The sequence below is a fragment of the Mandrillus leucophaeus genome, unplaced genomic scaffold, assembly GCF_000951045.1.
Source record: "Mandrillus leucophaeus isolate KB7577 unplaced genomic scaffold, Mleu.le_1.0 Scaffold96, whole genome shotgun sequence".
Classification (NCBI taxonomy): Eukaryota; Metazoa; Chordata; class Mammalia; order Primates; family Cercopithecidae; genus Mandrillus; species Mandrillus leucophaeus.
In genome coordinates, this window is record NW_012110474.1 from 989,370 (window position 1) to 1,002,556 (window position 13,187).

General features: G+C 34.5%; 1 protein-coding gene across 2 annotated transcripts in view; it reads left to right on the top strand.

Annotated features, from left to right (window-relative positions):
• Nucleotides 1–11,974, top strand: part of HDAC2 (histone deacetylase 2) — a 31,181-nt gene extending 19,207 nt beyond the window's left edge. For both annotated transcript variants that reach the window (XM_011970599.1, XM_011970598.1), the window contains exons 7-14: nucleotides 3,247–3,339; nucleotides 3,417–3,525; nucleotides 6,566–6,706; nucleotides 7,224–7,332; nucleotides 8,289–8,419; nucleotides 9,184–9,339; nucleotides 10,931–10,988; nucleotides 11,601–11,974. In XM_011970599.1, the coding sequence (XP_011825989.1) occupies nucleotides 3,247–3,339; nucleotides 3,417–3,525; nucleotides 6,566–6,706; nucleotides 7,224–7,332; nucleotides 8,289–8,419; nucleotides 9,184–9,339; nucleotides 10,931–10,988; nucleotides 11,601–11,631 (828 nt within the window). In that variant the 3' untranslated portion in view covers nucleotides 11,632–11,974. The remainder of the gene's footprint in view (nucleotides 1–3,246; nucleotides 3,340–3,416; nucleotides 3,526–6,565; nucleotides 6,707–7,223; nucleotides 7,333–8,288; nucleotides 8,420–9,183; nucleotides 9,340–10,930; nucleotides 10,989–11,600) is intronic.
• The last annotated feature ends 1,213 nt before the right edge of the window (nucleotides 11,975–13,187 follow it).

The following is a 13,187-nucleotide window of genomic DNA, read 5'->3' on the forward strand; positions in this document are numbered from 1 at the left end:
TTAAACTTCTAAAATTGGTAATGTATTTACGTAGAGAAAGAATAGTGTAGCCCTGCCTGCCTGTTACATTAAGTGTATTTCTATTTTATTTCTGTTATCTTTTTCCATTTGATGCTCTTGTCTTTTATGACTGTGAAAACCACTGGTCAAATCCTATTTCTGTAAGCTCATTGAAGGTTTTTTGCCTCACTACACTTTTTTTGAACCTAACTACACATGTTGAAATTTATTCAATAATTTAAACAGCTGTTTTTAGTTCAGCCTGGATTATGTGGGAGATTTGTCTTATATGGCATTGAACAAAGTTCTAAACTATTTTATTAAGGTTATTTTTCACGTCTATGGTATATCGTTACAGTTTAGCAACCAGAATTTAAAGAGTTGCCATAAAGTATTCTTAAGCTGTATGGCTTTTCTTTGTTAGACCACAATGTGATCCTTTCTCAGTAAACTCTTTGAGTAAAAGAGTTACCTTAGTAAAACTTTTCCATACTTACAAATGGGTGGGAGGTCAAATGTTTGGTTTGAGTTTAAATTATTTAGCTTTTAAAATTGCAGATTTGTAATTTCAGTTCCTTGCCAGTAAACTCCTTCAATTTATCCCTTTCCCCACCTGGTCGTACAGACTAGTGGTTCTCAAACAGTGGACCCTAAACTGAGGAGAAAGCAGACCAGCATCACCTGGAAACTTGTTAGAAATACACATTCTTAGGGCCCAGAAACTGGGTGATTCTCCACCTTAAAGTTTGAGAATCACTGCTGTAAACCGATAGAATATATTTGTCAGCAACCATTACATCCTAGTGGAAGTCAAGCAAAAGTCTTCTCTGTTTTAAGCTTAAAGAATAAGACAGTATCTTTGCAGTATGATCCTAGTTTATCTCAGAAGTGGAAAATGGAAGCCTCATGTAATTTCTGACAGGTGAATGTCACTATGGTCTCTTCTCAGTTATTATTCATAATTCTTACAGTTTGAAGTTTTTGAAAATATTAGAGAATGCATGTTTTAGAAGGATTTGAGACTGGTTTTCAACATCTCTTTTTCTTAAGATTTTACAGTCGCTGTATTAAATGATGTTTTAAGGATAACATTTGAATATTTTAAGCATGTCCCCATAATTTTGTGAGAGAATTAAAATCAGTCATTACATTATACGTACAGCTGTATTTGGACTTTCTGTGTAACTCACGTGTATCTTTGGATGTTAATTTAATAAACACTCCTTTTTCTGCCTGCTAATTCATTCTAATGCTGAAAAGAAGGCTACGCTGAGCTTAGCTCATTGTTGAAACTCTGTTTGCTTTAATTCGAGTAGTCTAGTGGAAGAAAGAAAGGTGGCGTAGTAGCAGTTGCAGAATGAGACCTGGAAAAGATAAAGCTTAGTCTAACAAGGGCAGCAGCTCTGAGTTGCCAGCTAGTTAGTGGCAGTTAGGATGAGAAATGCTGACCAACTTTTCTGCATTCTGAAATTTTAGAGTCAAAATATATTTCGTCTGTGTTTTAACTGTGCAGTAGGAGTGTAAGGATTCACTATACTTTGTCTTTTCCATATTTGTATGGCTTATATTTAGTTACTAAATCTTAATAAAAATTTAGACTGCAAGAAAAATTGGGAGAGGAGGTGTGTAATTTTGCTTGCTTTCCCCTCGTTGGATGATGGGTCTCATAACTCTAATATTGAGGGTAAATTTTGCTTTTGTGAAATTGAACTGAAGCTAAGACCATTCCATGAGAGGTTCAGGAAGAACTTGCACAAGTGCTAGTAATCCTAAAAATTCATGGATCTTCAGACATTATAATTTAACACACATAAGAATTAGGCATCCCACACCCCAGCCAGGCACGGTGGCTCGTGCCTGTGATCCCAGCACTTTGGAAGGCTGAGTCAAGTGGATTACCTGAGGTCAGGAGTTCGAGACCAACCTGACCAATATGGTGAAACCCTGTCTCTACTAAATACAAAAAAGAATTAGGTGGGCGTGGTGGCGTGCACCTGTAGTCCCAGCAACTTGGGAAGCTGAGACAGGACAATTGTTTGAACCGAGGAGGCGATCTTGGCTCACTGGAGTGCAGTGAGCCGAGATCACGCCACTACACTCCAGCCTAGGTGACAGAGCAGGACTCCATCAAAAAAAAAAAAAGCACGCTCCTAATCCTTTGGTATTGCAGTTAAAATACTAGTTTGTAGTAATATCTGTACTATACAGTATCTTCTAGGAATACATAACACACACACAAATGCATATGCACACATACAAATGCATAACATATACAAATAAGTATATATAATACGTGTATATATCATTTAAGAGTATATGTAGCTGGAACCTTTGTGTCTTTTGAGAGAGATTAATGCCTGGAGTGATACTCATTCAACCAGTAGAAACAAAATTTATTTGAAGTCCAATTAAAGAACAACTCTGAGGCTGGGCGCCATGGCTCACACCTGTAATCCCAGCACTTTGGGAGGCCGAGGTGGGCGGATCATCTGAGGTCCAGGAGTTTGAGACCAGCCTGACAAACATGGAGAAACCCTGTCTCTACTAAAAATACAAAATTAGTCGGGCATGGTGGCGCATGCCTGTAATCCCAGCTATTCGGGAGGCTGAGGCAGGAGAATTGCTTGAACCTGGGAGGCAGAGGTTGCAGTGAGCCAAGATCGTGTCATTGCACCTCTAGCCTGGGCAGCAAGAGCAAAACTCCGTCTCAAAAAAAAAAAAAGAACAAATCTGGTGCTTTAGTTGGTAGCTGTTAAATCTTCGAGAAAGTCTGGGTCGTTCTTTCATCATAAGTAAACTCATACCAACAGATTGTGAACCACAAGAAGGATTCTGCAGATGATTGTCCTGCAGGGCTTTTTGGCTTCATTTATTTTCCACAGGTTTACTCATAAAGTTGCCTTGCCATCTTACATATTCTGCTTATGATGGATTTTCTGGTTTAAGGTAATAATGTAATTTCATTGCCTTTAACTGCTTGTGTTAAATTTCTTTTCTCTCCAAAATAATCACTACAGATTAATTGAAAATGGTTCTTGTGTGCTTTACAATCAGTTTATAAATATTGGAGCATATACTTATTTGTTCTTTATTATTTCCTTTCTCAATTTGATTGTTCCGGTCTCAACTTCTAAGATGAATTCAAAATTGGATCCTTAATAGTCTTTTAGTCTTTTCAAAATGTAGTAAGCAAATGTCAAACTTTTTGTTATAGAATATTCTCTAAGATCTGTTTATGTATTTTAGGATATTGGTGCTGGAAAAGGCAAATACTATGCTGTCAATTTTCCAATGAGAGATGGTATAGATGATGAGTCATATGGGCAGATATTTAAGCCTGTAAGTATTGTTTTCAAAATTAGAATGGAATTTCAGAATGTTATTGGAGATGCTAACATTTGTTATCTTGTGTGTAGATTATCTCAAAGGTGATGGAGATGTATCAACCTAGTGCTGTGGTATTACAGTGTGGTGCAGACTCATTATCTGGTGATAGACTGGGTTGTTTCAATCTAACAGTGAAAGGTAAGCAATTCAAAGGGTGGTATTCCCAGAAAAAAATGGTTTTTCTTCCACCTAAGAACTTCCCATAAAAGTTCTCATTGTAATTTCTTGCCTGCTGTTTTAACACTATACTCTGCATTTTTCCTGGGGTTTTGTCTGTTGTATATATGACTAGAGTTATTCTTGTTACATTGTGGCAGATTTATATGTACCATTTATACATGACTAGTTTTTTAGTTTATTGTAGTTTGAACCCAAGGCAGCTATTTTCGAATGTTTTTGTTGACTCAGTGTCAATAAAACATGCATACTTTATTACTTAATTGGATTATTCTCATTAAGGAAGAAGAGGGTTTAGCTCTCCTCACCACTTTGCCCACAGCATACTTGTAACCCTTCCCACATCTCTATGTTTTACAAATCAGAATTTGGTTGTGACATTTAGTGTTTACAGCAGCATCTTTAAACACTTTTCAGCTTATCCAAGTTTTCTTTGCCGCGTAATTGTTCCTAAGTTTCACATTTGCTTAGTTTTCTCTCCACTTATTGCTAAACTACTGGTGTCTCAGTATCTCCATATGTTCAGATCCATTGAGTATTCTATCACTTTTACCTTCTTGAAAAACAGCCTTCTCATCTGTTCATGTCTGGATGACTATCTTTGGTAGACCTGGCGGGACATACAGCTGTTCTCTGCTTTTTTTCTGTTGTATTGGTTCTCCCTGGTGGCTCTATTCTCTGTCGTTAATTTTTTTCTCATGTTTTGGTGGAGCGCCTTCTCAAGTAGCTTCCTGATAAAAAGTGTGTGGGAGATTAGGAGTGCTGCAGTACATACTAAATTTTGATCACGTGTTAAAGTCAGCATATGATGGAAGTCTAGGCCAAAGCAAAATATCACCATTCTGGAATGAACTTCTAGGGTGTAAGAATAAATCTGAAATTTAATAAGATCTTAACATTTATTTGTTGGTTAGAAATGATTTTTATCATGAGTGTTTGTGTATGATTTTAGAGGGTTTTTTCCATGTGAACTTTTAGGTAGCAAGTTGATACTCTGCTTTGTATTCTCTAAGATGTAGAGAATTCTCAGATAGAACTTTCTCCAGAACAACTGCTGGTCTTAATGGAATTGGATAACTAAATACAGATATTAAAAGCTTCTTTACTTAATGTTACGATTGCTACTATACCAGCTGTATTAGAATTATGGTATAGTCTGTTATTCTACATTAAGTTAAATGATATTAAATTAATTGTCCCTTTGTAGGTCAGCAGTGGTTGAACAGCATGTAACTTAATGTGTTAATAACCATCTTTTGCCTCAAAATGTTTATAAACTTTTTTTTTTTTTTTTTTTTTTTTTTGAGACGGAGTCTCGCTCTGTCGCCCAGGCTGGAGTGCAGTGGCCGGATCTCAGCTCATTGCAAGCTACGCCTCCCGTGTTCACGCCATTCTCCTGCCTCAGCCTCCCGAGTAGCTGGGACTACAGGCGCCCACCACCTCGTCCGGCTAGTTTTTTGTATTTTTTTAGTAGAGACGGGGTTTCATCGTGTCAGCCAGGATGGTCTCGATCTCCTGACCTCGTGATCCGCCCGTCTCGGCCTCCCAAAGTGCTGGGATTACAGGCTTGAGCCACCGCGCCCGGCCCCCTAATGTACTCTTAAGAGTGTGTATTAACTATCAGTTTTCCTGTTAGACATGAAAGTCCTTAATGTTTTTGTACTTAATAGTTTTTATAATCATTTCATTCTTAGAGAAAAATTAACGTCGTATTTCAGCTAATAGTGTTTCAGTTGTATAAAGCATGTAAGGATATTTGTAATTCCCAAGTCTTAAACTTCATTCTGAGTTTCTCTACTGCCAGCTTTGATTCAGCTTTTTCAGATCTGCTGAAGTTAGTTATCTCTTGTCCATCTCCTTGCTCCCATCAGCTATGTTCTTGCTCTTGTATTCTCTCCCATTCTTCATTTTTATGAATTTTGGCCTTTAAAAAAATCCCTTTCCAGTCATTTTTGTCAAGTTTTGGAATGAAGGAAAAGTAAACATCTCTTTGTTTAGCCAGCTATCTTTACTTGGAAGCCTGTAAGTTAACTTTTTGTATGTTTGTTTTGTCTTTAAAAATATCCAAATGGTTTTTATCTGTTATAAGAAACTTTTCTAGCAGCAGTAATAAAAATTGGGTGCTAGAATTATGTAAATCACATAGGGCAACTATTGAAGAATGCTTCATGAAAATTCCCACAGTATACAGTTACATGAAGAGAACAGATAAACTTTGTAAAATTAACTCTGAATTGAAAAGAAATGTAGAAAAACGATTTTCTTATTTAAAGATTGAGTTATTGCCTAACTGGTAATATTCCTCAAGGAGAACTTACTGGTAACTTATAAATGATTATTGAATTAAGACATTTATGCACAGAAAATATTTACTTTTATGTTAGGTTTACTATTAATATTATATTTAAATTTCTACACATAGAAGTTGAAATTTTTGAAAATAGTAATAGATATTTTTAACTCTTAAGTTATGAAAATTACTCAGTACCACTACCTAAAGTTAACTCAGGGTTAAACTATGTTGTTTAGCTTTCCGTAATTATTTTACACATGTCCATAAGGAAAGAAGTGGTAATAAAAATTAATTTAGATTATACATAATGTTTTATTGTAACCTGATTAATTTCACCATGTAACCCTACATGAACATCTTTCTGTGTTAATAAAATAGGTGTATGTTCATATTATAGTCTTAATATAATTGTGTACTTGACTTCCATCAGGGACATTTTTAAAAAGTGTTTAAATAAAAGTGTTTTAAAAAGTGTAAAATAGTGTTTAAAAACTTTTAAATAGCTAATCTTAATTTTTTAATGTATTGTGTGAAACGTGTTTGGAAAGGAGTTTTAGACTCGAACTTTTTTACATTTTTATTTGTTTTTTAAATATTTGGAAAACCATTTTGGTTGAATAACATTTGCACTTACTATCTTTTTAAAATTTATTTTTCAAACTGTTGCAGTATGCAGATTTTGTTGTTACCCAAATCTTCTTGTCTTAGGTCATGCTAAATGTGTAGAAGTTGTAAAAACTTTTAACTTACCATTACTGATGCTTGGTGGAGGTGGATACACAATCCGTAATGTTGCTCGATGTTGGACATATGAGACTGCAGTTGCCCTTGATTGTGAGATTCCCAATGGTAAGTGTTCTTATTATGATATCTTTATTGTATGAACTGTCAGTACAGATGCTCCTCCACTTATGTTGCAATTAGGTCCTGATAAACCCATCATAAGTTGAAAGTATGATAAGTAGAAGATTGATACAATACACCTAACATGACTTAGCCCAGCCTACTTTGAACATGCTCAGAACAGTTAGGTTAGGCTGCAGTTGGACAAAATAATCTAATACTGAGCCTGTTTTGTAAAATAAAATGTTGAATATCTCATGTAATTTATTGAATACAAGACATTGAAGTTGTGACAAAAAAGCCAGAAAACTGTAAGTCAAGCCGTTGAAAGTCAGAGACTATATATCAAAATGGATGGATGGATGATTAGAGTAAGTGCCATTCTTTAGGAGAACATTCACTTTATGTTCACTTTTAAACCTTTTCTTTGGAACTATTTAACCACCTAAATCTGGATTCTGTGCATGGATTTTTGTGAAAACTCATCTTGTAATGTGTAACTCTATTCTATTGTTTTCAATAGAGTTGCCGTATAATGATTACTTTGAGTATTTTGGACCAGACTTCAAACTGCATATTAGTCCTTCAAACATGACAAACCAGAACACTCCAGAATATATGGAAAAGATAAAGTAAGAAATCGTTGAATTGTTTTGATAAACATTTTATCTTGACAAAGATTTAGGATGCTTTAGAGGGCCAAGTATGATGGGTCCTTTTAACTTTATTAGACATTTCTCTTGTTTCTTTCTAAAGGATTTAAAACATTAAGTTACTGATTATTCTTTTTTTTTTTTTTTTAATTTTAAATTTTTTTTGTCAGGATGGGTGTCTCGAACTCCTGGCTTCAAGTGATCCTGTCACCTCTGCCTCTCAAAAGTGCTGAGCTTACAGGCATGAGCCACCATGTTCAGCCATTTAATTTCTTCAGTTAATGGAAATAATATTTTTTTATTAGTTGAAAAGTATTTGAAAATTGCAAGGCGCACTATAAGTTATTTTCATTGTCTGAAACATTTTGTTAAGGCTTTGTCTCCACAAGCAAAGTAGAGACATTATAGTACATAGCATGGGTTTGAGTCACCTCTGTACCACAAACAAGCTGTATGATGTTTGATAAGTTCACCTGCCTTTGTGCTTATGTTTTCCCCTCATGGAAATGGGGGACTAAAATAATGCCTCCTTGGCCAGTCAAGGTGGTTCATGCTTATAAACCTTAATGCTTTGGAAGTCAAAGATGGGAGGATAGCTTTAGACCAGGAGTTTGTGACCAGCCTGGGCAGTATAGGTGAGATCTTGTCTGCAAAAAATTTAAAAATTTGCCAGGTATAGTGGCGTACAGTTGTTGTCCTAATGCAGAGGCTGAGGCAGGAGGATTGCCAGGAGTTTGAGGCTGCAGTGAGGTGTTTGAGGCTGCAGTGAGCTATGATCTTGCCACTGCACTCTAGTCTGGGCAACAGAGAGAGACCTTTTAATTTATAGGTTTAGCTAGACCAAAGATGAAATTTTTTGCTAAATATTTTCTCTTGCATGTAAGAACTGCAAAGAAATTGAATTTTGTCTAATAAACTTTGCGTGTGTAATTTAGACAGCGTTTATTTGAAAATTTGCGCATGTTACCTCATGCACCTGGTGTCCAGATGCAAGCTATTCCAGAAGATGCTGTTCACGAAGACAGTGGAGATGAAGATGGAGAAGATCCAGACAAGAGAATTTCTAGTAAGATAATGCCTTTGTTTTTCCAGTTTGTCAAAATGATACTTCAAATTGAAGGTTTTAGTGGCCTAAGAACTTCACTGTTAAGTCATGTTCACGAGCACACTATTATTATTGTCATTTTTGCCACTTTCAGAGATTTACCTTCCTGATCTCAAAACCTGATTTGGGTGTCAGCAGTTTCAGTTTGTATGGCTGGATATACATACATGATTGAAAGTTATCAAAAGCTAGCCACTTCAGTATATTTGGCAATTAATAAGACATCTCATTTATCTGAAGTAGGGTGAACCAAATAACTAAACATCTGTTTGATTTTGCAACTTCTCATTACACTTAATATGATGGTTAGATTGTAGCATAATGGTACATGTAGTGGTATAGACTGTCTAACATATTTGGTATTGGTACTTTTTTGGGTCTACTTCACTTCTCAGCTCTGAAATAAAATGCTACTTTTTAAGTAATGATATTATTCCTATCCCCATTAGAAAAACACACTTTTTTCCTTCAGAGTTTCAGCATTTTTAAAAGAAAAAGAAATTCCCCCAATTTTTATTATGTGTTTTTGAGCCATTTCTTCATACATGAAAGCAAAGTTCAATATTAAGTAAACCATTCATTCCATTCAAATTTTAAAATCATTAGGCATCTGTTATCCTTTACCTTTAAATGTGGTAACTGCTGGTGCATTTGTATGAGTATGCTATAATGATTATAAAACCTATGACTGTTTTTGTCAAAATTTATTAAAATCTTTTGTGCAGTTCGAGCATCAGACAAGCGGATAGCTTGTGATGAAGAATTCTCAGATTCTGAGGATGAAGGAGAAGGAGGTCGAAGAAATGTGGCTGATCATAAGAAAGGAGCAAAGAAAGCTAGAATTGAAGAAGATAAGAAAGAAACAGAGGACAAAAAAGCAGGTCAGATTTGTTTCTTGGTAGTTGTTTGAATTGTAAATTTTAAAAATTGAGCTACATTGTAATGTTTATGGGATCCTAAAGTCAGTTTCACAAGTATCAAAGGAGGAACTATGCTAGGTAGATGACTCTCTTTTTTCTTACATACAAGTGGTGCTTAGCTCTCAAAGCTTTTATATAAATGTTATTGTTCCTGTTTGCTTTAATAATATAGGAAACTTTATCTTCTTGATAACGTAGGTTTAAAATAGTAAACATTGTACTGTGATAGAGATTGAGTAAGAAAGAAGACAAAGTAATTATGAATCTATTTGTATTGCATGGTCAGAACTGAACTTCTAAGGTAACTTTTAACTACCTAAAGCTTATTTAATGGGAGAAAACACAAAGAAGAGTTACATACCCTTAGACCAGTTTTGCCATTTTGAAAAAGGTCAAATAATGGATTTTGTTCAGAAATTGAAGAAAACATTAAAAGCTCTGAGGAAAGCTAGGAGGGGATTTGGGATGTGGGTTAGGGAGGAGTTAATACGTTGATACATTGCCTTACCTTAAAACGCTGTGTTAGCTTTAGGCAATTGAATTTGCTACCTGAATCTGTTACCTTTCATCTGACTTCCCAGAACACTTACACATGCCTCTGCCATTTTATTTAACACATATTATAGCACCTCACAGGATTTTGTCTCCCTGCTAGATTGAGCTGCTCATGGCTAGGGAACACAATATCTTAAATATTTGTATTCTCAGCGCTTGATGCATTTCCTAATGCAGGTAATGGTGATGAGCACACGTTTTAGTTAACCTGTTAATTTTGATCCTGTAGCGTGTGAAAAACTGATTTAGAGGTACTGATCCAATTTTTCCTGTATCTATCAAATTGAAGTTGTGTGAATAAGCTGGCTCTTTTTTTTTTTTTTTTTTTAAACTAGAGAGTTCGTAATTTGTAACATCTGACACATCTAGTTCTATTCTTTTACTTGTGAATTCACTCCTCAATAGGCTACATACAGTTCTCTATCTACCATTTTATAATTTTAACTTCACAGTGTATTATAATGATGGCTTCAGTCTATATTTGTATACTGATTGACATCCAAAAATTCAAGCCATGACTGAGGTAAGGACTTAACTTTAGCTGTAGGATTTTTCTAACTTTTTTTCTTTTCTTTCATTTTCACTATGTCGTCGTCTTGTCTATTTTTGGTGTTCTCATTTTTAAAAGCTTTATCTTTTCTGTGCTTAAAAAATAAACCCTCTATTTGGTGATGGGGCTCTTCTGATAGGGCCTTGCAGTTGTTAAACTTCTTCAGCCTACAGAAAAATGAAATACTCTTTTTAAATCTATAGATCAAAACCTAGAGTTAGGGCCACCTTTTCTCTTCCTCCCCACCCCAATCCGGTGACTGTTCATAGCTTGTACTGCCATCGTTTAGGAAACACCCAACACAAAGCTTATTTAGACCCTAATTCATTAATACTAAGATTGCATGATACTTTTTTATATTTTAAAAATAAAGTATATTTTGAAATAATATATATACATTTTGTATTTCAAAATAGGTTTTAATCTTTTCCCAATCTTTATTTTTAGACGTTAAGGAAGAAGATAAATCCAAGGACAACAGTGGTGAAAAAACAGATACCAAAGGGTAAATGATGTTCCTTATTGAGTACTTTTTACATACTATAAAAATGCTAAACATGTTTATTGGTGTGTGTGTGTACACACTTCAGAAATACTAGACTGAACCTTAGAACATCATTATGAGGTACTCTGAATTTTAGTTTGTATTGGTACATAAGACAACATATGCCATCTTACCTATTGGTTTATCAATATAAACTAAGTCAGTTTGTATTTTTGTACATCATTTATCTGAGATCCTTTTTTGCTATTGTCTTTTATATGTGCACTTAATGGTTTTCATGGTGTTCTTATTTCTGTGTACATGATTTTTTTAGTGTTGTGAGATAGGTACGTTTAAGAAACAATTTTAAGTAAAAACAGTTGAGGATTTTATTGTCAGAAAGCATGTAAAAGTTTGAGCATACATAATTTTGTGCCAGCCTTTACAGGATAACTTGGAATGATTATAAAATCACTAGAAAGATTAAGGCATTAATTATCCAGAAACACTTAAGACATTATCAATTAATGTGTTTGTTAGCATGAGCCTACAGGACCTGATCAATAGAGTAGGTCAGTGCATTGAAATCAAGATTGTGCCATTGTTAATATTTCACATTGCCTCTTTTAACAGAACCAAATCAGAACAGCTCAGCAACCCCTGAATTTGACAGTCTCACCAATTTCAGAAAATCATTAAAAAGAAAATATTGAAAGGAAAATGTTTTCTTTTTGAAGACTTCTGGCTTCATTTTATACTACTTTGGCATGGACTGTATTTATTTTCAAATGGCTTTTTCGTTTTTGTTTTTCTTGGCAAGTTTTATTGTGAGTTTTTCTAATTATGAAGCAAAATTTCTTTTCTCCACCATGCTTTATGTGATAGTATTTAAAATTGATGTGAGTTATTATGTCAAAAAAACTGATCTATTAAAGAAGTAATTGGCCTTTCTGAGCTGATTTTTCCATCTTTTGTAATTATCTTTATTAAAAAATTGTACTTGGATTGTCTTTTGTCTGTTTATTACTACAACATGAAATCTTGTTTCAACGGCTAATGACATCATTTCTTTAGACTTACAATACACTCTAGATGAAAGATAATAATTACAGCTCGAAAGATATCTTATTTTTTGTTTCTTTGGGAAGAGTATTTATAGTAATTATTATTTATTTTTGCAATAGAAATTCTACCACCTTGCCCTCTATAACTTAGCCATTTAGTATCAGTGAAGATTAACATCCCATTACAATTTATGAAATAATAATACAGACTCTACAATTGAGATGTAGGAGTTCTTTGAGCTGACCCAAAGATCCTCAAAAATTGAAATGGAAATTCTGAATTGAAAGAAGAAACAGACCAGAACTTGTGTTGACCAGACTTGCCTGTTTAGTATATTGCTGGGTTAAAATGGAACCTGCTATTGAGACAAAACCTGTTTCTTTTACTGCATTTACATGGCATCCAGGTTCCATTATTAGTTACATGACATCCAGGTTTCTAAGTCAAGGAAGTAAACACAAATGATTTATCATTCAACAACTACTTACTGTGTGTCTGCCCGTTTTAAGACTGTGGGAGTGTAACTGAATAATGGAAAAATGCTTTCACTCAGAGCTTAAATCCTAGTGCCAGGAAGCAGACAAGTGAGGGTAATTCCTGCTCCTAAGATGTGCAAAGAAGACAAAACATTGCAGGAACTTGCCAAAATCAGTAAAATCTCCTTTTTTGTCAGGCCCAAATTGATTCTTTTGAGATAAAATATTAAGAGAAAATATTTCTCTACAGCTCTGTTAAATATTTCAGACATTCACAATAGCACGTAGACTTTTGTAATGAACAGCTGTGCACCCACCCAGATTTAACAAATATTTTACTTTTGCTATATTTGCTTCAGTGTTTTTTTCTTAAAATACACCTAAATTGAAGCTCTCTTCGTGTACTTTTGTCATTTGTAATCCCAGCCTTAAGAAGTAATCACTATTGTGATTATTTTATCCATGTTTTTGTGCATGTTTTACCCATGTTTTTGTACTTTAGCTACATATTTGTTATCAACCTGTAAACCTTTATGACATTAGGAACTAAGGAACTTAGTCCCTTGGTTAGGAGGATAGTTAAATGTATTTAGTGTTGGTGAAACAGATGGTATTACATTTAGACAATTCTGTAACTTTCCTTTTTTTCTTATTATTTTTCCATAGCTTATTGGGGTAC